The sequence below is a fragment of the Ctenocephalides felis genome, unplaced genomic scaffold (assembly GCF_003426905.1).
Source record: "Ctenocephalides felis isolate EL2017-DRISC unplaced genomic scaffold, ASM342690v1 CF-g0.4_SCAFFOLD_01886, whole genome shotgun sequence".
Lineage (NCBI taxonomy): Eukaryota > Metazoa > Arthropoda > Insecta > Siphonaptera > Pulicidae > Ctenocephalides > Ctenocephalides felis.
The window spans coordinates 27,858,859-27,883,969 of record NW_020538040.1 but is presented as its reverse complement, the minus strand read 5'-3'; the positions used below and the strand labels follow the sequence as shown (position 1 = coordinate 27,883,969).

General features: G+C 29.8%; 1 protein-coding gene across 1 annotated transcript; it reads left to right on the top strand.

The window, feature by feature from the left end:
* The first annotated feature begins 8,794 nt into the window (after positions 1-8,794).
* LOC113374820 lies at positions 8,795-23,229 on the top strand. The gene is made up of 4 exons (XM_026614785.1): positions 8,795-8,859; positions 11,662-11,887; positions 20,160-20,326; positions 22,991-23,229. The coding sequence occupies exons 1-4, from the start codon at positions 8,795-8,797 to the stop codon at positions 23,196-23,198; spliced, it is 666 nt and encodes a 221-aa protein (XP_026470570.1). The 3' UTR covers positions 23,199-23,229.
* The last annotated feature ends 1,882 nt before the right edge of the window (positions 23,230-25,111 follow it).

Below are 25,111 nucleotides of genomic sequence, written 5' to 3'. Positions count from 1 at the left end.
TCTCATACGTTCTATATAACGTGTGGTTTTTCTTATTCGAGTTTATATTTTATTGTTTCGGCTTTAAAAAAAACATTTTGTATGAAGATAACATAGTTAATAATGATAATATAAATATACTAGTTGAAAGTGGCATTTTGCCTAAAGGAAAGTTGCATGAATTACACGAAATGTGTAATAATTCACTTAATCAACCAAAATACATCGTATTTGTACATTGTTGATACATGTTTTAAGTTATACATTATTATTAATTCATTGAGGGAACTAATTATATTCTGTACGTTTATGTCTCTAATACTATTAAAATCCTATATATGATAAAGGGGCAAAAAAAATTAACCACAAAACACTCCATGGTGTAAATTTACAAAACCATTTGAGAGGAAAAGTTGCGCCGTAGCCTACAATATTTTTACTAACCTGCTGACCTACTTGTAGTGGAAATGAAGGTCTTTCAAATATGTATGGTTTTCATTTTCTCTAACATGCGCGGGCAAGTATTAGCGAAGACCTTAACAAGGGATTTTATGGGAAATTTATAAATTCCCTCGAATGAAAATTAAAAAAAAAAAAACTAGAGGTGCATGGCATCTTGACTTAAGACAAATTGCTGGTACTTCAGGAACCGTATAATAAAATATTCGAAAAACTTTAAATATTTTCGAATAGATAATTATAAATACTAATTATCTATTTGAAAATTATGAATTTTACAACGAAGTTTATATATATATATACGAGTATATATATATATATATATATATATATATATATTTACATAAAAAGCAAATTGAACAAAACTTAATTAAGAGGAGTTCGAATTAAAGGACCTTATGTTAAATTTCTAAGAATTACATAAACTGAATTGCTAGGTTAAAATTATTTAAGTATGTGATAGGTGAGCTTAAATTTCAACTAGAATTTAAATTAAAAATCTAAATCAATTTCGGCATTTAAAAAAATTAGAAATAAAAAAAAGTTTTATTAAAAAACTAATAGTTTTTTCCACACTGTCTACACAAGTAAAATGCTTTTTTGAATAATTCGAATCGAATGAACTGTTTTCTCAACAACTTAAAATTCTAGCACTTTTGGCTCTGTATCTCGAGAATGGAAGATCACATTTTGCCAGAAACTAATTACCACGTCTCCTTATTATTACGAATTGAATATTTTTTTGAATCATTTTAATCGGATGCTCTATACTCTTAAAAACTTAATTAAACCTTTGAAACGTAAAGATATTCTAAATGTTCATTTTAGATTTTTGGACTATTACTATAGTTTACAGTACGGGAAGTTAAAAATTTATATCATTTATATATTAAACAATATCTGATAATTTTGGTAGACTTAATGAATTACATTTGTACACCCAATAGAATGTATTTGTATCAAATACTGGCATTTTCGACCGTGCCATATACTACTAGTTGAATGTTAAATAAATAGCTAATATACGAAATGCCAATTACGTCTCTCTGACACTAGAGAATACGCACATCACGTTTCAACTATACTCGTCAACCCTAAAATAGCGTGCTCTCGTCTCTGTTTCTGGTTGTTAAATGCTTTGTACAAGATATCTTTTGTTACGTTTAGTTTAAAACTAATGGATCTTTCCATAACCCAATTTATGGGAGAATAAACATAAAAACGATAGTCTGTTTATATTTCTCTTAGAACTTTCAAGAGCCAAGAACTGACAGATCTCTACTTTTCGTATGTTCATTCATGTTTTATTATCAAGTTGAGTAAAATAACTTTACATGAAATCACATCACATTACTTATTCATATGGAATATAAACATTTGACTAGTTAACTAGGTAGTTATTTTGCATTTTTTAATTTATTAACTTCCCGAAGGTGAAGTTTATGTTTTCATAAAAAATTCGATTTGCTAACTTTGTTTTCTCGAAGTTTCAAGTCAACTGAATCGAATGAGACCAATATAATTATAATGTGGAAATAGTTTGTGTGTGTGAAAAACAGATTTTTAACTTTCCGTAGGGTAAGTTATTGTAATGGGCCGAAAATCGAAATTGAAAATTTTTACATTTCTCGACGTTTTGAAGGTTTCTGAACATTATGGCATACCTCAAAAAAAATGAATGTGTGTGTGTATGTATGTATGGATACAATTTTTCGGTCCAGCCGTTTCGGAGATACGGAGCAAAGAGTGCAGAAAATAGAAATCGAGTTTTTGAGAGAACGCAGTATTCGATTTAAATGATCTAAAAAAACATTCAATTAGTAATGATTGGGAGAAGTGTTTGTTAGTTTTTAGAAAAGGCAGGCCCAGCCATTTCGAAGATACGGAGCTAAATATGTGAAAAATGGCAGTTTTTGAGAGAACTAAGCGTTCAATTTAAATGATTCAAAGAACTTTCTGCTTGTCTTAACAAAATAATTGATTTTGGAAAAAAAAATTTTTGTTTTTTTTTTTCAAAAAAAAAATTTTTTTGTATATCGAAAATAATTCAGATTTTATTTTTGAATCTGACTATAGTTCTAATATATTTTAAACAAATAATTTCAACTTTGTAATTCAGTTTATAGAATTATTATAAGTATTAGTTACAATATTAATAATAATCTATTTGAAAACATTCAGTATTCCTCGAACATTTCGTTACCGTACGGGAAGTTCCAGCATTTTGCTTCAAAGCACGATGCCATACACCCCACTAGTTCACCTTAAATCGACGTTTCCTCAAAAACGGTTGAACCAATTTCAAAAATTTAATTCGATGTATCTCGATGAGGACTGTCGTTTCTCAAATTTGTGTGATGTGATGAGTCAAAATTTGAATATCATAAATTTAATAAAAAAAATTGAACTCAGAGGAAAAATAAGTCTACAAAACTCTTTCTAGTTGTGTTATATTACAATTAATTAAATATCTAAATCTCAATTTCGGTTGATTAAGTTATTTATTACACATTTCGGGAAATTCATGCAACTTGCCCTAAGAAAAAATACCACTTCCAACTAGTATATTTATATTATCATTATTAACTATGTTATCTTTGTATAAAATGTTTTTTAAAGCCGAAACAATAAAATATCAACTCGAGTAAGGGAAACCACACGTCATATAGAACGTATGAGAACATGTTTTGGCTAACTCGCCCATGTAAAATATTGCCCGTATGAGGACTTATTTCAGCGGCGTTGTCGGTCGGTTCGAAGATCATCTAACATCGTCCCACGAGTTGTAGCTGATTCCAGTCCTTTCCGTTTTATTGAGGAAACTCAATAAATTTTTGGAAGCCCCTCGATAAGAGGGGCGCACAATACAATATAGTATACACTTACAAAAATTCTGATGTTTGGAGATGTTCAAGTTTCCAAATATCTCAAAGTTTAATTTTCAATTTGAAAGTACAACGGCACGACATATCGTTATTCGAGCCTCTAATTGACAGTTTTTTTTATTTTATGCTATTTAGAGGTTAGGTTTTAGAAGTTGATATCCTGTAAAATGCTTGGACAAACAGGAAAAACTAGCTGTTCGACAATTCGTGACTACCAACTCATGCTATTACATAAAAAAGAAACCGGTAATAACATAACTATTTTATTCGAGAATTGGCACTAAAGCATCATCTCATCACATTAAATTATGCCATTCTCGTAAGTGTAACTTTAACAACAATTCTATGAGATGTTATTTATACTGGTTTCTTTATATTAACTTCCCGAAGGAGAAGTTTGTTTTCGCCACAAAATTCGATATGCTAATTTTAAGTTTTCTCGACGTTTCAAGTCATTCTGAATCGTATGAGATCAAATTTGGAAAAAGTAAGTTGATTATGTAGACGTATCGGGAAGTTCCTGCAACTTTCCTTAGGGAAAAATGCTACTTACAATTAGTTCTTTTTGTCTTTTGCGATTGTCATATTGTAGAAAATAATTCTGTTATTTGCTCACCTTAAATAAATTTACGCTATGAATTATGTATAAACACTAATTAAAACGTAACATACATGATAAATAACTAACAAGTAAATAATGTATATATTTTGTGCGTTTCATTTATATCAGAACATCACAAAAGTTCAAATTAATTAAAACTATTTATTTATTTATAGGCAATGTAAATAATGAAGCAGACATTTGAAAACAAAAGTTTGTATTGAGTTCATCTCAATATAGAAAGTTTTATTCAATTCCTAGACGAAGCTTCAAAGGATCATTGCACTTCTATCTAAATAATCAAAATCTTAAAATAGATTTTTAAGATTGTGTTTTTTAAATATCTATGATTGGTCATCGCTTGCTCTAGAAATTTTATACAAAACGTAATTTAATTTATGTGAAAATGATTTATTTTCAATAATTATAATTTTTCATCATTATTTAGTTTTATTTTCATTCAGATCTTTTACTTATTTTACAATTATTGTTTTTGTTTTAATCATTATAGTAACTAATTAGTTTTACTACACAAGCAATATAATATTCTGTTACTAATTAACAGATTATAGTTAATTACTAGTACAGTTTTAGTTAGTTATATAAGACGAACTGAAAACTTCAGTTAGCAAGGTATGCTTTATATTACTAATATTTATTATTTTGAATCCATACTTAAATATTATTTATAATTTTATGATCTCACTGTTTTAAATGAGTTGGTAATATAATAAAATTTATAACGGTCAGATTATGAGAAAATAGTATAAACAGCACGTACTTATGAGAGTATTCTGTTCGTGCATACTTATTTTTAACATTGACCCAAATGTGAACATTAATCTTTTTTTCTTATTAAGCGATACACGTAATAATAAGAAGGTATGAATTAAAATTTACATATGAAAGTACGACTTAAATCGAACTGTTTTATTTTCATTACGAGGTCTGTTCAAAAAGTACCCGGAATTTTCGTTTTTTCAAAAAAATATTTATTTATTCGTCTACATTAATGTGGTCCCCTTCAAAGTAGTCCCCCCCAGATATAATACACTTATGCCAGCGTTTTTTCCAATTTTCGAAGCACCCTTGATATTCACTTTTTGATATGTCCTTGAGCACTCTCAGCGATTTTCTTCAATCGAGGAAAACCGCCGTCCTTTCATGGGTCTCTTCAACTTTGGGAATAGGAAAAAGTCACACGGAGCCATATCTGGTGAATTTTTGCACTTTGCAACACTTTATTTCATTTTTTACGCAAAATTTAATACAAATTCTTTGACTTTTCAATTCTTCCATTGTAAAAATCGCCGAGCTCAGAAAAACACGTCGAACCTTAGCGACTACCACAGACAAAGTAAACAGTGAATATAGCTGAAAATTTCATCATACTTTAGGGGCATGTATACCAACACAATAAAAAAAAATTTTGACAATCAGACACTCCAGACCCGCGAAATTTAATTATTAGTAATTCCGGGTACTTTTTGAACACACCTCGTATATGTAACGAATTATAAAATAATATATGCTACTTTCTCCTAATTTTTCTAATTACATTCCATATAGTATCGTGCAATGCTGGTTTTCATAAAATAATTCAATATGCAATCAATTAATTTCAAAGCCTTCTTGACGATTTTTAGATCATCATGACATTTATATATTGCAATATTATATGAAATATTTTTATATTTCCTCTTAAATTTTAAATTTCATGTATATGGCAAAGGTACTAAAAATCATTTTAGCAATTTTACAACAATTTGTTCATGATTTTAAATACTTTTGAATTATTTTATTAGATGCCATCTTACCTTGAGTTATTTGTTCAAAAATGTGCTTTCATATAGCAAGTAATGAACTAAAAACACTTGTAGTAAAATTGCTTTCATACTACTTCACTTTCTTTTTTGGATTGGAACCATTAGTATTACCAAAAACAAAAATAATTCAAATATCTGAATGTGAGAAAAGCTATAGTATACTTGAAAAACATAGCATATACCATTAATATTAGAATACCGAATTGTTGTACATGGTGACAGGTGCATTCCTTTAATAATTTAGAAGCAATTGTGTCAAGACAATATTCGTACATTGCATGCAAATTTAGCCAATTGAGAACATATACTCGTATCTGGGTTGCCAATCCACTTAGCATATGTGCAACCGTTTCCTACAATTCTCACAAATTTAATACATTTTTTATACATTCAATGCTTGATTCAAATCAAATAGGATTTCTTTAACTGATTCATTGCTTAATTTTAGTTACTTGCATTTGATGTGCTTTTTGTCTACATCACCAGATATTTGTATTATTATGTCCTGAAGAGCTAAATGTTAAGAATTTACACAAAATTTTCTGAAATATAAATAGATACGAAAAAGTGTTTGACCAGATTTTTTTTATTTTATTACAGACAATCAGAAATTCTTTCTAACAATCAGAATTTTATTTTGTTTTTAACTTACCGTAGGGTAAGTTATAGTAATCCCCAAAAAAATCGAAAATGATTTTTTTTTATATCTTTACGTTTCAAACGTTTTTGAACATTTTGGCATACTTTAGAAAAACAAAGTGAGCGCTCGGGTGCGTGTGTGTGTGTGTGTGCGGATACAAATTTTCGTCGACAATTTCGTCAACCGATTTCAATTATTCACAAAATATTCGATTCCTATTGATAAAGAGACGTGCTGATTAATTGTTGGAAATGGCAGGTCTAGCCGTTTCGAAGACACGGGGAAAAAGTGCCAAAAACGGTGACTCAGTTTTTAAGAGAACAGAAGGTCCGATTTCAATAATTCAAAAAACATTTTACTTGTATTGACAAAATGAATGAATTGAAAAATGCGATTTGGCGGTCAAAAATAATCATTATACATATGCACATCAAATTATCAGAAATTTTATGTAGATTTTAATAATACGTATAAATTTTCTTCACATTTCTATGGGTTCTGGAACATAATTTGTTCGTTAGACGACGACGGGCTTCGATACTTCGACTCAATGCAGCTAAAGCAATGCTAAAATTTGAATATCATAAATTTAAAAAAAAATTGAACTCAGAGGAAAAATAAGTCTACAAAACTCCTTCTAGTTGTGTTATGTTACAATTAATTAAATATCTAAATCTCAATTTCGGTTGATTAAGTCATTTATTACACATTTCGGGAAATTCATGCAATTTGCCTTAAGACAAAATGCCACTTTCAACTAGTATATTTATATTATCATTATTAACTAAGTTATCTTCATATAAAATGTTTTTTTTTAAGGCGAAACAATAAAATAACAACTCTAATACGGAACACCATACCTCATATAGAACGTATGAGAACATGTTTTGGCTAACTCGCCCATGTAAAATATTGCCCGTATGAGGACTTATTTCAGCGGCGTTGTCGGTCGATTCGAAGATCATCTGACATCGTCCCACGAGTTGTAGCTGATTCCAGTCCTTTCCGTTTTATTGAGGAAACTCAATAAATTTTTGAAAGCCCCTCGATAACAGGGGCGCACAATACAATATATACACTTACAAAAATTCTGATGTTTGAAGATGTTGAAGTTTCCAAATATCTCAAAGTTTAATTTTCAATTTGAAAATACAACGGCACGACATATCTTTATTCGAGCCTCCAATTGAGTTTTTGTTTATTTCATGCCATTTGGAGGTTAGGTTTTAAATATTGATATTGTGCGAAATGCTCAGACAAACAACGAAGACTAGCTGTTTGACAATTCGTGACTACCGACTCATGCGATTACACAATAAAAGAAATCAGGAATAACATAACTATTTTATCCGAAAATTGGCACCAAAGCAACATCATATTAAATCATGCCATTCTCGTAAGTGTAACTTTAACAACAATTCTATGAGATGTTATTTATACTGGTTTCTTTATATTAACTTCCCGAAGAAGTTTGTTTTCGCCACAAAATCCGATATGCAAATTTTAAGTTTTCTTGGCGTTTCAAGACATTCTGAATCGTATGAGATCAAATTTGGAAAAAGTATGTGTGTGAGCTGATTTTTGACATTTTGTCGATGTTTTCTCAAAAGCAACTGGATTAATTTCAAAAATCACGACGATCGGTGAAGCTGTTCCTTTGTAATTATAAGTAAAGTTGTAAAATTTTTCGTTCACTTTTTAGCACACAACATAAATGGATTTCAAAAATTCAAAAACCGTTCGATATTGATTAGTTAGACGACAACGCGGCGCTTACGCGCTTCGAAGTTTTGGCTCAATGCAGCTGCGATTGCTTTGAAAAAAAGTAAAAATTCTCAAAATAAAGAAAACATTTTTTTGCAGAAATTTAAAAATTCTAAGAAATCTAATTTTTTCAGTCTAATTTTTTTTTTTAATATTTTAATTTAATTTTTGGTACGGGGAGTTTCAGCAATTTGCCTTAAGGCACGATGCCATACACCACTAGTTGATTATTTATTCTGCCATTTTATATTTTATACATGATATTTCTTTGCGTTGAATGTTGAATGTTTTTGCTATGCTGAAGTTCAAAAAATTTACATTGCGTGCAAGCATTCTACTGTTCTGCTACATTTTCTTGTACCTACTTCATAAGAGTATTTATTGCAGTATTTCCTTATTGATAATAACTAAAGCGGTAGTTCTTATGACGGATTGGATAATATTTTCAGCACTGCGTAAATGCCTCGCAATCATGCGAGATCATTGTTGATTTTAGCGCCGGGCCATGCCCAAAAATATATGTCAATGGCGTGTATAAATATGATAAAGTACAGCCACTTAGCCTCGCAAGGGGATACGAGATTCGACGCTGAGGGTGTGCTTGATTTATCAATAATACGCAGATAAATATTTTGCCATGATGCCTGCTGGTGTGAATATAATGCTGCGGAAAAATAATATTCATCACAATATGTGGACACTAGGGTTTGTCAGTTTTCAAAAACCGGCGAAAATGGTGGAATTCGAAAACCGGTTTTTTAGTGAAAAAAGTCGGTTTTCACTTTATAAATGGAAAATGACAAATATAGCCAAATATAAAAGATAGATGAAAGCGTTTTGATTCTTGAAATCATATCGTGTCAATAGCATTTGATATCTCATCAGTCTGCAATGGTTCCCAGTAAGGTTTTGTATATAATAGTTTAGATTTTTATACCAGTGTGTATATTAATTAAAATCAGTGTGACTTCTTGAAGAAGTAACTTCCTCTACTCAAACAAAAAAAGAGTTTTAAACCCTTTTAAACCACAAATTAAAGACAAAAAAACTTAGAATTATTATATCAGGCTTTAAAAACAATTAAGCATAATTTGGTCGCAAGTATGAGAGTATTTTCTATTTCACGAAATTTTGTGAGTTACAAAGGACACGTCTAAGTAGCAATTCGATAGACGTTCTCAATTTTTTAAATCATATTTTATTAAACAAAAAACAATTAGAATGTTTAAAATTAATTAATTAAAATTGCTCGGAACAGAAATAAAAGTTTAACTTAATTGTTTTTAAAACTAAAATTGGTATTAACAAGTATGTATCAACATGTATCTAATATTTTTTTTATTTTTTTTTTTATTTAAAAATGTATTATTTTTATTCATTCGAAAACTTTCCTTTCACTATCATAAAAATATTTTCATTCTTATATGTGAAAATGATGAATATTATTTTTTAATTCTACTAATTAAAATTAAAATAATTTCGTTTACTATCTATAAAATTGAACAATAAATAAATTCAGTCAAATACTATTCTAAATTACACTAAATTTGCAGATAAATTACTGAATATTCGAGCAAAAATTTATTTTCTATATAAAATTCGAAAACCGGTTTCTTAGTAAAATTAAAATTTGAAAACCGGTTTTCTGAAATGTCGGTTTTTGTATAAACCCTAGTGGACACCGTTAAAGCGTCATATTTTGTATTCATTTTAGTTTATTATTTTATTCATAATACGTGAACAAATGTTATAAAATCTACCTTACAGAATTTGAATCAAATAGACTTTATCGAGATTTTTGAAACACGTTCAAATAACGTTACGCCTAGCAATGTACGGTACGTCTAACCTTTTGATATTAAGCTAAGGTGACCATATTTTTTTAAAGTCAAAACCGTGATAGCAATTTTTAGTTATGCTAATCCGAGACTCGATGGGCGGTGGGTATTGGCTTTAAAATAACAAATGCTACTAAAAATCAGTTTTTTTATATGAATCAATTTTTTTATCGGGATTGCTGACTCTTAATAAGAATTTTATTATTCAATTATATGTAATACTATTTTATCTGTGTTTAATCTCAGTTTTTCTCGCTTTTGAGCTTTGTATAAAATTCTATTCAATTTTCTTCATGATTAATTTGAAAAAACAGCTCTTGTTCGTTTATTTTTATAATATTTGTCAATTTACCTATTAGTTTTCAAAAAACCGAGAAATAAGAAAATACTGCAATAAATACTCTTTAAGGAGCTTTACGAGAATGTTTCCTAAAATATTATAGGTCTACGATAAGCTGTTGAATTATAAAAATTTACTGAAATTTGAAATTGCGTCTCGCGTTAAGCAATTCTAATCAGAATCTATGCCTTACGTGCATATGTCGGTTTCGTGCTTCCGTAGGTACTGATTACAGTTGACGTCCTTACTTAAATACTTTTTCAGAACACAAAATAGATGAAATATCTTACACAAATTATTTTAATTTGTACAGTTACAGATATTATAAGTATGCTTTAAAGTGAAGTGACTATACGTCCCGGATTGGCCGGGACAGTCCCGGATGTCTCGGTTTTCCGACAATTAAAGGTTGAATTAACAAAAATTAAGAAAACAAACTAACAGATGCAATTTTTTTCAAATTATGAAGAAAATTGAATAGAGCATATAGATCGAAAAATATAAGATATAATATCATAGATAAAGAAGTATTGCATATAATAGTCGAAGTATAAAGCTCTTACTTTAAGCTCGCAATTATGATAAAAAAGATTCATTTAGAAAAACTACATACCAACATACCCTCCCCCACCCCCGACGTCCCTGATTAGCATAACTGAAAATTGCCGTCCCGGATTTGACTTAAAATATGGTCACCTTATTGAAAGACATCAATTAGAAATCGTATTGAATATTTTTTAGTGGAAACTCTGTATCAACCAAGTATTGTCTTGCAATTTTTCTTCTTTCTCATACGTTGTTTTTTATTTTATTATGCTTTTTCAAGCATGGGAGATGTATTTTGTTGAGTTTTTCTTTTTTAGGTACATCTTGCTATATTAATTATAATTATTAATAGAAATAGAAACAAATGCAGAAAATGTAAAATACTCTTAGGGTAGACAACCATATAATTATATATGATGTATCATCGCGCATAATGCAATAAAAGATTTCAAACTGTGCTGTATTTTTTAGTGAAAGCAAATACTTTATTTTTGGAATAAGCAGTTAGTTATTTTACCTATATAGCTGAATTTTAATTCTTAATCAAGCTGATTTTGTATACGTATTCGGAAGTTTATGTAATTTGTCATGAGACAAAATTTTACTTACAACTAGTTATAAATTGATCCATGCGATACAAAAATATGTGCTGTATTGTATGTACGTCATGAACAATTTTATAAAATAAAGAGACGTTAATTTCACTCTTTGTACGGCAGTTTGATGCAACAATAACAATACATTTAAAATATAGAGAGTAAATTGTGTATCCTTTTTTTTCAGCACAATGATCGGCGCAATGCCCGCAGTGGCAGTTCGGCACGAGCGTCGCCGTGCCGAAAAGCGCACAAAGCGCCCGAACCAGCTGTACTTGGGCGGTGCGTGGTTGCCGGGCGCACCGCACCACAACGCAGCCGGCACGCCGAGCCCCTCGCCCAGCGGACAATACGGGCCCAGTCCGGCGGGATGCGACGGAGATGGGCTGCCCGAGTACTACTTGTGCGGAAAGGTTAATATTACGCATTTTTTTATGTTTCAACTAGCAGGGCGCATGGCATCGTGCCTTAAGGCAAATTGCTGGAACTTCCCGTACAAAAATTATTTTTTTTAAAAACAATTAACATTTTTTAAAAAATTTTACTACGAAAAAAATAGATTTTTGAGAAACTATAAATTTGACAAAACATTGCTTTTTTCATAAAGGCAGGTCTAGCGGTTTTGGAGATCTAATGAAAAAAGTAAAAAAAAAGCCATTTGGCGGGTAAAAACGATCATTAAACCCATGCACATCAAATTATCAGATATTTTATAGAGATTTTAACAATAAGTATGAATTTTGTTTACATTCCTATGTGTTCCGTACCATTGTTTTTCCGTTAGACGGCGACGCGACGCTTACGCGCTTTGACATTTCTTCTCTATGCAGTTAAAGCAGTACAATTGCTTTGAAAAAAACTTCTGTATTTCCAAACTATGCCAAAATAAAGAAAACCCTTTTTTTTCAAAAGAGGTAATTTTTTGTCGAATTTATAGTTTCTCAAAAATCTAATTTTTTCGAAGTGAAATTTTTTCAATTTTTGGTACGGGAAGTTCCAGCAGTTTGCCTTAAGGCACGATGCTATGCGCCCCACTAGTTTAATTTTAAACGGTTATAATTATTTATTATTTATAAAAATCGCGATTGAATAATAGGTTGTCAAATATCTCCCTTCCGCCTTTTTGTATTATAAACCAATAGCAAAAAAGCGGAAGGGAGATATTTGACAACCTAATATAACGTACGCGCATAACATGTAATGGCATTTGTTTTTATATTTTGGGGAATATCTCGTAAGTTATCTTATTTATTTAAAAACAATCTTAAAAGAATTCAAAGATAATTATATCATTTAACCTTTTTTCCAAGATTATAATAAATAAAATTGTTTTTGATAATTGAAATCAGTAACTACTTCATAAATGCAAAATTGTTTGTACTACCGTTTGCTTTTGCCGTTGAATAAAAAAACTTTTTATTTTGATAGGTGACCTAAAATATTGGTTTATCAGAAATTATTTTAAGCTGTTCATAGACTATTTAATTTTTTAACTTTCCGAAGGATAAGTTTATATTTTCATAAAAAAATCTGATTCGCTAATTTTATGTATTCTCGACGTTTCAAGCCATTCTGAATCGAATGAGACCAAATTTGGAAAAAGTATGTGTGTGTATGTATGTGTGTGTGCGCGCGCGTATGTATGTGAACAGATTTTGGAATACTTTTAATTACTCATAAATTATTTTTTATTGAGTCGATTATTTACACATATCAGGAAGTTTATGTAACTTGTCTCAAGGCAAAATACCAATTCCAACTAGTTATTTCTAGTTGTAATTCAAACTAGTCATTTTTTATCTTGAAGTTGGCTATGGCTCACTTTGTTATAAAATCAGCGAACTTCACGCCTACTATGCATTAATGCTTGAACAAAATGGCTACCTATATTTGACATTTGTTGTTTTTTTCCGCTATGTAAAATTAAGTTATAATTAAGAGCTCTCAATAAGATTAATAACCCATAAATCTATATAATACGATTTTTATTTGTCAAGAAGTATCGTAGAAGACATTCAATCGTATATGAAACTGCAGCAATTGCTTGCAAATTAGCAAATACTATACTGCAAAGGGTAATATTGCCACGGAGACATGTCTAAAAGAAGTGGTTACAGGGGCAATGGTAATAGAGGAAGCTGGAATTCCACACATTTCAACAGCAGATTTAAAGATGAACATGATGACCGAACGAAAGATAGCACTCGTCGTATTAGCTTTAAGACAAACCAAAATCGTCATCATGGTGGTCAGAAATTCAAAAATTATGAAGTGTCAGACCGAGCACACCTTTTGAATGAAAATATTGACATGACTAGATTGAGTACATCCCAGGTCAGACCTATAAATCAAAGAAATAGGAGAGGAGACAGACATGAGGGACGAAATCGTAATTCGACATTGCCCAATAAAAAATTATTGCCAGGACCATCAGGTTTTTATGAAGTAATGATACCGTACATGAGAAATTATGACAAGGATTTCATAATTAAAACTATTTATAGTCGTATACAACCTGATCCGTTTCATCCTCTGTACTTCAAACTAGATCAAGATAAAGCTATCTTTTATATTGATAGTTTTTCTATTGCAGAGAAAATCTTGAAGCTAGATAGATTAATTACTTTACCAAATAGACAAACAATGATTATAAAAGTTCGATCTGGGATACCTCAACTTACCATCGACGAGAACCTTCGTGAAAAAATGATTGCAGCATTTGCTAAAAGATATAACCCTGCTGCGAAAGCATTAGACTTGTCTAGCTTTCATACTGATCCTGAATTATCTGATGTGTATTGCTGTTTGGCTAGACCAAAAGTTATGATTGAAGCTATTGGTATAATAGCCTCAAGAGTACCAGATTTAACAGCATTAAATTTAGATAGCAATAATATTTCTTTTACAAATCATATGAAATGTATAACAGCAAAATTACCTAACATCACAATATTGCATTTAAAAAATAATAAGTTGGTACATACAAGTCTATTAGAGGTTTTGAAAAAGCTGCCGTTGATGGAACTGATTTTGGAAGGAAATCCATTAAAAGGCAAATTTAGAGATCCTAGTGTTTATGTAAGAGAAGTACAAAAACTCTTTCCAAAGTTGGTGAAATTGGACGAAGCAGAAATTCCACCACAGATATCATTTGATTTGGGAGAAGCTGTTGACTTACCTACATCTAAAGCTTCTTTTCTTTGCAATGCGGGCGCTGAGGGTATTATTCGGCAATTTTTGCTGCAATATTTTACTATTTATGATTCTGAGAGCAGACAACCCTTGCTAGATGCATATCATGAAAATGCAAGATTGTCCGTATCTGTTTTCTTCACCACTGAAAAGAATACTGTTTACCATAAAGTTAATCGTAATTTGTTTCGCTGTCGAGATATTATTTCAAGACACAGAACACTAAAAGAAAGCCGCTTGCATGTTGTAGGACATTTAACAGCATTACCAAAAACGCAACATGATCCTACATCATTTCAAGTAGATCTGACTGTTTGTACTCCTGCCATGATGCTCCTTTCCGTATCTGGACTTTTCAAAGAATTAAATGGTGAAAGCGATCCACCAATTCGATGCTTCCTAAAAGTAATGACTATTATTCCTGCTGGATCTGGATTTTGTATCATAAGTGAAGAAATGGTTATAAATACTGCAACACCTTCTCAAATTAAAGGAGCTTTTCAAGCTCCAACAGCTCCTGTAGCAGGAACCTCTGTGCAACCTGTACCTGTATCAGCTTCACCAGTTGCTGAAGTACCAAATCCGGCTGTGATTGATGATTCCAATAAAAAACAAATTATTCAGCAGTTTTCAGAGTATACCAATATGAAGCTCGAGTGGTCAGAAAAATGTCTGATAGAGACTAATTGGGAACCCCAAAGAGCTGTATTTGTTTTCACAGAACTGAGCAAAGAAAATAAAATACCTCTAGAGGCTTTCATAAAATAATATTAAATATAAAAAATAATGTGAAATACATTTATATTGAAGAAATACTCTACGAGAGATGGCATGATTAAATATATATTTATTTCATAATTGATGATGTTACATATAATTTATATTACATATTGATTTTGTTACGGTACCTAAATTACTTAATAATTACTTAAATATAAGTTTTTTCTAACAATGTGTTTTATTTGTGTTGTGTGTAGATTAAATTTTATGTAGATTTTGTGGTAATTTGTAAAAAAATTTCAATACACTTTTTTCTAATTTTGCACAGAAATCTTAAAATAAATAGTTTCAATAGTATCTAAGGTTTATTAAAATTTTTAATATAAAATCTGTATAATTATAGATTATTTATATTTTAATTATAAAATGATCTATATGATTGAAGAAATTTGCAATCATTGTAGATTTGATGAAAGGATTTACCTCTATACTGACATGTATAGATAAGTTTTAGCAGAATTTTTTTCTAAGGTCGTTACTTTTGCTCTATACAAATTTTGACACAAAGGCTTATAGAACTTTGTAATTTCTGATGGTATATTTAAAAAAAAACAATTAAAAAAAATCGTGGACTCTTATCAATAGAAGAACAATTACGTAAAACTCAATCTTTATCAATAAAGCAGTATAATGATATGTAAACTAAATTAAATTTTTTTCAAAAAAAAATATTTTTGTTTTATTTTTTTTTCAAAAAAAGTAATTTTTTGTCCAATTTATAGTTTCAAAAAATCTTATTTTTTTTAAGTAAATTTTTTTCAAAAATGTTAATCGTTTTTAAAAAAATAATAATTTTTGGTACGGGAAGTTCCAGCAATTTGCCTTAAGGCACGATGCCTTAATTGCCTTAAGACAGAATTCCACTTACAGCTAGTCGATTTTTTTGTGATTACTATAACTTGCCCTACGGGAAGTTAATCAATAATTGTTCTGAAGATTTTCAAATAGATTATTTATTATAAATACATACTGTAAATTTATAAGTGCTTTTTAAATTGGGTGATGAGCGGAATTCATAAACAACTTATGTGTACGTTTACAAGAGTCCATTTTTTAGAATTTGATTTTTTTGATAATTTAGAAGTTTTTTGATAATTTAGATTTTTTTCGAAGTTTAAAATTGTTTTTAATCTAAAAAGAACGTTTTTTTAAATATTTTGAAAATTCGGAAATTTTTGAAAATATTCGATTTTTTTTTTAATTTTCGAAAAATTTTAAAATTTTTGTAAGAAGTTATTTTTTTCTAATCATTTGAAATTTAGTTTTTTTTTGAAAAGTATGAAAAATTTCGAAAATTTGAATTTTTTGAAACTTTGAATTTTTTTTTGAAAATTTTGATTTTTTTTTAAATTTTCAAATTCTCTAAAATTTCTGTAAATGCATATTTGCACACCATCTACTCAAGCAAAATGTTTTTTGAATTAATGTAATCGGATAATCCGTTGTTATCTCAAAAACTGCATAACCGTTTTTACACCCTTTACGCTCCATACCTCCGAAACGGCAAAATTGCCTTTAGCAAAAACACTTCGCGATCGAGTGCAAACCGAATGATTTTTTTATCATACAAATCGGTTATTCCATACTGTAGAAAATGTCGAGGACATTTGTTTGAACCATATAAAAAAAAATTCAAAATTAAAAATCTTGGTACGGAACCCAAAAAAATTTACACAAAATGTGTACGCAATATTAAAATCTCTATAAAATATCTTATAATTTGATGTACATATGTCCAATAAATATTTTTGATCACCGAATGACATTTTTTTAAATTATTTTCATTGAGAGTCCATAACCGCTGTACCTGGCTTCCCAAAGTTTTACCATTCATTTCGTCAATACAAGTAAAATGTTTTTTGAATTATTAAAATCGGACCCTCCGTTCTCTTAAAAACTGAGTTACCGTTTTTGGCACTTTTTATCCCGTATTTTCAGAACGGCTAGACCTGCCTTCGCCAAAAACTAATCAGCACGTCTCCTTATCAATATGAATCGAATGTTTTTCGAATTATTCAAATCGGTTGATCGGTGTTTCCGAAATCGTCGACGAAAATTTGTATCTGCACACACACACACACATACATTCATTTTTTCTAAGGTACGCCAAAATATTCAGAGACCTTTGAAACCTGAATATATATAAAAATTTCCATTTTCGATTTTTTTGCGATTACTATAACTTGCCTTACGGGAAGTTAAAAAACATACATATCGAAATGTTAGAAACATTAAATATTAAGTATTAGATAATAGTACGATTATAATTGCATAGGCATTGGTGGTGTTCTTTCAGCTTTGTGTAGGGTAGAGCGGAGTAAAAAGGTCCACCACCGATATCTCAAAAACTAAAGTTAAAAAATTCAACAACAGTATTTGAAAGTAGAGGGAAAAAGATATATTACCAGCCTTCACCTGGATTTTACGGCGCTGCTAAGCGGGAGATAAACAGTAATGTTCCAAATTCCAAACAAAAGTTTTTTTTTTTCATTGTTGTTTTTTTTGGTTGTGAGCACTGTTGCTTAGTTTATGATACCATAATACGGTTTTTAAGTATACGTTATTTAATTATTTTGTAAGATTGTTAATTTTAAGTTAGATTCAACAGTTTTTTATATAACTTGTACAACGTGAATAGGGTAGAAAGAACCAAAAGAACCTTTACCATAGCAAAAGTATAAACAATAAAAAATATTAAATGAAACCTTAACTTACGTTAAAGAGCAATTTTATAACAGATAAATTAAATAAGTAGTTAACTCTGCTGTTGAATATTTCTAACGAAACACCAGATCAAGATAATATACAGTGTTATCTCTGTGCAAAATGTACCCATCAAATTTATATTTTGCATTGGTTGAATTATCTAGCGTTTATTTCGCAAAATTCTTTTAATATTAAAAATAAGACATTGATCTTGTTTGTCCGTGACCTTCCCATTTCATTCAGTATATTGAGTAGAAAGTACCAGGTAACAAATTTTTGAAAAACAGCAAAAAACACACAGATAAACTAAACATAATCAGATAGTTATTACTTTAATATGTGTTATTTGTTGTGATATAATTGGTTTGATTTTCACAATATAGTTCCTCAAAGTTAAGTTGGACATTTGTGACCGCCCTACCCTATCACATTTTCGAACAAATTAATTGTCCATAAATTTTTGTAACAGATACTGTCATTTTGTTGAATTATAGCTGATTTTCAACAGTTTGCGACCAAATTTGAATAAATTTATCATTTTTATATATTATTCATATTAAGAAAAATCGGCAATAGCTTAAATAAAACTTTGCACCATATATAATATAGTGCCCCTTCACAAATTACTATTTAAGCCATACTGGAGCCTATTTGGTAGTACAACATCCAATTATGGGGCAGTGCACATGAAACCAACATAGATATAATACAAAAATTTCAGAAAATATTCCCCAACATCGCCATCGAATATTTTCCTAACTGGCTGATTCGACACGAACACACCTACTGTAAAAGATGTAATCCTAAATTTGCTAGCCGATTCCTTAAAAACTGAGAACTACCGCCTAAATAACATATTGTTAGTATTAATATTTATTAAAGAGTATTTGAGTTTTTATTACAATACTATTTTAATATTATACATAACGAATGGAAAAACAACTACTGAGTCGTCTTTCCGACATCTCATCATTTTATACGACGTCTCTGTTTCAGCTAATAATTGTTAATAATCAAAATTGCTAAATGTCCTTAATTGGACAGTTGTTAATGTATATGTGAATAAAACAATATGTTTTCATAATTTTTTTAAACCAAATAATATATATAGCAATATTTTGTGCTATGCGATAATTTGAACTAAGAGCGCAGTTGATAGATAGTATCCAAATAAATGTTCTCTTTTATTGAGATTTACTAGAAACTATTTCCAATCAAAGTGTAAATTTAATGATAGCTTTCGATATTACATATCAAATTATTCAATAATATTTTTTTTCAAATTATTCGCTATTGTTCATTGGCTAGATAGAGGCGTCGTTTAACAATTCAATTCCTATCTATTGAACAAGAATTTAATTCTATCTATTTTTATACGTACACAGAACATTAATGATTGACTCATGCTATTAATATATCAACTTAGAAAACTTGGCTCCATGTATTTAGTATCTTGTTACTATGTGATTATTTCACAATGGGTATTTTTTTAATTCAATACCCGACTTTTCATACGTATAACACATTAGATGGTCAATTATTATTAGACTATTTCTAAATCATCAGTTATCAGTTAATAAATATTTAAAAACAATATTAAAAATCTGATGAGAAATCTTGTACAACAGTCATGACAATATATTGTTGTTATAATCCATGGATCAAGGCTGACTCGAATTGCCATATTGCTCCCCTTTCTATCTCGTTGGCGTCACCAATGTGAAAATTTATTAGAAATAGACTTACCCTCAGGTTTACTCTTCTGGGATATTGATGAAACTTCGCATGGTGATAGAGTTGATAGTCAAACCGAACCTTGTAAAATATTATAGGCCTATGAGATGTGGTTTAATTATAAAAATTAAGTTAGTATAGAAAATTCTAGAAACAAAAATAATAGAAAAAAATTACTACTATATGTATTCGATTATTTTAATATAGATAACTGGAAATCCATAACAAACATTAATAGGATTTAATATATTAATGTATTCTATCGATATTTAGGTATCAGCTCTTCAAGTAGTCGTATGCCTCTTATTGCTTGGAGCAATTGTTCTCGTAGTTGGGCTTGTCCAGCTTAGCCCTGGTGCAGAGGCGGCTGACCATAGATACTTACTTCTTGGTGCCGGAGGATCAATACTGGTATTGGGACTAATTCTCACAGGTGTCAGGTTAGTGGTTCTAATTTATTATATATTTATTATATATGAATTCATTTCGTCACAGTTATATTAATTCATTTTCATTCATTATTATCAATATACAACTTTGAGACGCATACTAAAACTATTTGGATATGAGTTTGTTTTATCATCTGGAATGATAGAGATCGTCATTAGAATGCTTTTAATTTATTATATGTATATAATTTATTATATGTATTTATCATTATTATTATAAAACTTTGAGATGCATACTAAAACTATTTCAATATGAGTTTGTTTTATCATGTGGAATGATAGAAATCGCTTTTAGAATGCTTTTAATTTATTATATGTGTATTTTATAGTATTTCATTTATTAAATCTGTAGAACAAAAGTGCCTTATTAGAACTTTAATTTTAATTTGCATTTCTGTGCAAATATTCATAAAAATAAATCCCAATGTTCCTAGATATCTTTCAATTTATTTTAATTCGTTACTGCTATTTTCACATTAGCTGCACCAGGATTATTGAATGTTTTCCAATTATTACAACTTATATTGTTTTCCTCAAAACATTTACGCCATCTACCGCACATCACTCTAAAACAGAACGTGTTAAGAGTTTGACTCGGCTAAGAATATCCAAAACAAAATGTAAGGGATAGCTCATATATCTAGCAATTAATGTTAAATCAGTTTAATCACATTCCTGGTAATTAAACCTTAAATCAGTGGTTTTCAACCTTTTAGTAACGCCCCACCTTCCGCCCGGTTTTTCCGATTGTTGCGCCCCGCTTAATTTTTCTAACAATCTAATTTAATAAATTTTTAACTTATGTTATAATTTATCAGTCTCTTGAATAGATTTAAATTAAATAAATTTAAATGCAATATTATGTAATAATGTTTATAGAAAATTACTTATTTATTAATTTATTTGTATTATTTCAAATTTTTTGGTATATTTTCAAAAACAGTATAATTTTATTTGGAATCACCTTAGGTAGCTAGGCGTTAAATGTTTAATCTTATAAGAAAAAAAAATCTTATAATTTTCAATTAATTTTATTGTTGATAATTATTAAAAATTCAAGGCAAACAAGTGTGCACATAGTTAAATATTATATAATAAAATTTTATGATTTTTAAAAGTACGTAAGCATGAAGTTGAGTATAAACTTATTTTAAGTTTGTAATATTGAAATGCTAAAAATTGCTTTCAAAAAATACTTTCCGCATGTAAGTCATCAGTTGACTCATATTAACCAAATTTATTATAAAAATATAATTTTTAACTCATTATAAAATTTTACATCAAGATTTGATGTTGTGCCTAAAAGTTTAGAAACTGATGTACCGATTCTGCCGCACAAAAGACCAATGCTATGGCAAGGCTATGTTATGAAGAACTTTCCATGATAAATATTGACAAAAGCCATTTGGTTTCTGTGCAGTCAGGCGTTTTTCACAGTTTGTCAGATAGAAAACCTAACCTAGAAACCGCACAAATATCAAAAAACCGATCTTAGATAACAGGGTCTTTCTGACCTAGCTTCATAACATATAAGTGACGTTGCAGTGTATGTTAAAACGCCTGAATGCACAGCGTATACATGACATTTTGACAGTATTCAGTATGATTAAGCAAGAGGGCGTCCATTAATCACGTGAGGTTTTTGGGTCTGACAAAAAATTACGAAATATCACCTGGGGGAGGGAGGGGTATAGTAAGATATCACGTGTATTTATTTTTTAACTGCTTTTTTAAAAAAATCAAACATTTGCAAATAAAATTTTAAAAAATTACAGTTTTATCACGTAACTGAAAATACACGTGATGTTTGGTGGGGGAGGGGGGCGGTTAATTTTGAATATCACCAAGGGAGAGGGGGGTCCAAAAATCCTTAAAAACTCGCTCACGTGATTAATGGACGCCCCTCAAGTTGGAGCGTACCATGGCCTTATCATAACATTGGTCTGTTGCACAGCAAAATCAGCCCATATTTGAAATTACGCTCTCCTGTTGTTGAGTTCACGTTTTTAGAAGTAGTAAAGCCAATCACTTTTTATTAAACTCAACAAAAAGTTTTTACAGGTTTCGAATATATTTTTTGTCCTCGAATAAACTGCTTTACAGTACTTGTTGATAGTACTATTTGATATTGTTCATAATCAAAATTCCATCAAACACCTGATTATTGCAGTAAAATTGATCCAAAACACTAGTATTGGCATAAGTTCATTAATTTTAATAGAAGTAATTGTAAATATCGATATAAAACTTCCTCAAAAATATGACCAAACCAAACTGATTACTTCGACAAGACTGTGACAATGACGCATAACATCTGACAGGGTTTTGATTATGTCTTTCTTCACGTTAGTCGCGGGAACATTAATAAATCTAGCCAATTTTTAAATAAGGCCAAAACGTCATTTTGTCCATATTTCCCCTATTTGCATATGGTTTTGTAGAATATAATTTGGCTTTGGGTTTTGTGTGTTTGTTATATCTGTTTTTCTGAAACTTCATTTATGGGACAGGTACCAAAAATATACTTTTAAATGCATGCACATAAAAACAAAATCTCATTTCTACTACCTATTTATATTTATCTAATCTTGTGTATCTGTTGTGACTCTGTGTCTATTTTCCTGTCTGTCACTTTTACTTAACGTTTCTGTTCAGATGTTGTTGTCTGTCCTTCATGATGCGTCGCCCGATAGCCACTCACGATGCCGATTGCGTCGGAGTTTCCGTGGCTCCGGAGCACCGAGCTATTTCTTCCATAGATCGCCTAGTTTCCACAGAACATCAGCCAACCGGAGAACAACCAGAACTGGACGCTCTCTTGATCGGATCACCAAAAGAGGCACCCAAAAATGCGGACACATAGGACAGGATCACGACTAGAAATGTCTAGATATCGAGAAACAAATTATTCTTAAAAATGCTCCTGTCCCGATTGAATCAAAATCGGTTCCGATTGCTTATCTGGACATGTCTAGATCGTGTGAATTCGAAATGATTCGAGTACCCCCAAAAATTCGTGTCCATGGCGAGAACGTCAAGTAACTGAGGGCGTACGTCCGTGCACTATTAGTACGTATTGTAAAACGTTGAACATTCATATTAACGTTTAAGAATTACGGTAAAGTGTCAAATGACCGAGCGTACAAGGTATTTGAACGATGCATGCCAAAATCTCTGAAGAATGGTGAATACTGCGTATAAAATTATATAAATTAGATCGCTATTTGCAACATATGCGTAAAGCTACATTTAGAACTAATACATATTTTTTCTAAAATTGTTAAATATATTGACGCTATATATCTAAAATTAAAACTCGATATCTTTCTGTATAAACTACTGCCTAAAAATTTATTAACATAGCTTTGTACGAAAACTTAACGTAGTTTGATAATTAGAGATTAAGCGTACTTAAATATAAAGTTTTCTATTTATACTACGTATACTTTAGGAAATGTTCATTTACATGCACTTATTTTTGTAAAATCCATGAAGGTGATTTACAGTTTTCATCTTTAGAGAAGGCATATTTATCAATCTCAAAACTGTAACTTGTTTTTCAAAACTTTACACTTTTATGTCATATTATTTGTGATATCTTATGGTAATACTTTTGAGTCCTTTTTGGTCCTTAACTCTCTATGGGTCCACATAACTTTCAAGTCACATTCTAAATTTTCTCAATATTTCCCCAAATAATTATGGCTTTCCGTGCCAAGACAATCCATTTCAACATTTATGACTTTTTTCTAGGCTTTTCAACCTGAAATAACATTTTCATACACAAAGGTACGAAAATTATAAAACGCTCTTATTTGAAAGTAAAAAAAATCGTTCAAACCGAATTTATTTTCCATGTGCACATTTAGGTTTATAATTTAGTTTACTGATTTAGTTTTACTGATTTTTACTTTCCCTGATTTTTTTGAATGTAAACAGAAGTTTGGCCTATAGAGGGTTAAAATACATTTAAAATATTCATGTATTTTATAGTACCACTAACGGTTTTTATTAAAGGATTAATGTTGTAAATTATACAAGATTTCTAATAATTAAATGTTATATATTATATATTACTAAATCATATAAAAATACAAATTGCATATTGCTTTACAGCTTTTCCATAAATTCACTAAAGCTTAAAATTTTATACCATTTTTAGAATTTAAGGTTACGATAGTTTGATATTGAAAGATGCAAAAGTAATTGATATCGTCAATATTAAATCATGAAATTTATACTAAATATCGGTTAAAAATAAATATTAAATTTTTCATTCAGTCGTACCACTCACATCGTAATTTATTATTATTATTTGAGCAAGTTCAAATATATTTTTAATAAAATTGGTATTTAATCTGTCTTCATGTAACACTATAAGATTGGTGTTAAAAAAAATTAAAAGACTTCTAACCGTGTTCTAAGTGTGCTGTAAGACTGACTAGAAAAAAACCTGCTTGTTTACTCTAAAAAATATTTATCGGTACGCCCGGTCCTTTGACAAATGTATGTATATATTTATATATGTATATACATATATGAAAAAATCGATATAATCTTCTACCGCTTAATTTTATCTAGTAGATGTAAGACTACATAAAATTGGAATTGTGGCTTAACACAATTCTAAGACAAACGCACATAACTTAATCGTTGAATGAATTATAAGCTGCAAATGTTATCTTATTTTTTTAATAAGGATCTTCTTTTTTAAATGATATATGAAGAAATCAAATAATCACGTGGCATAAGTATCAAATACTTACAAAGCAACAT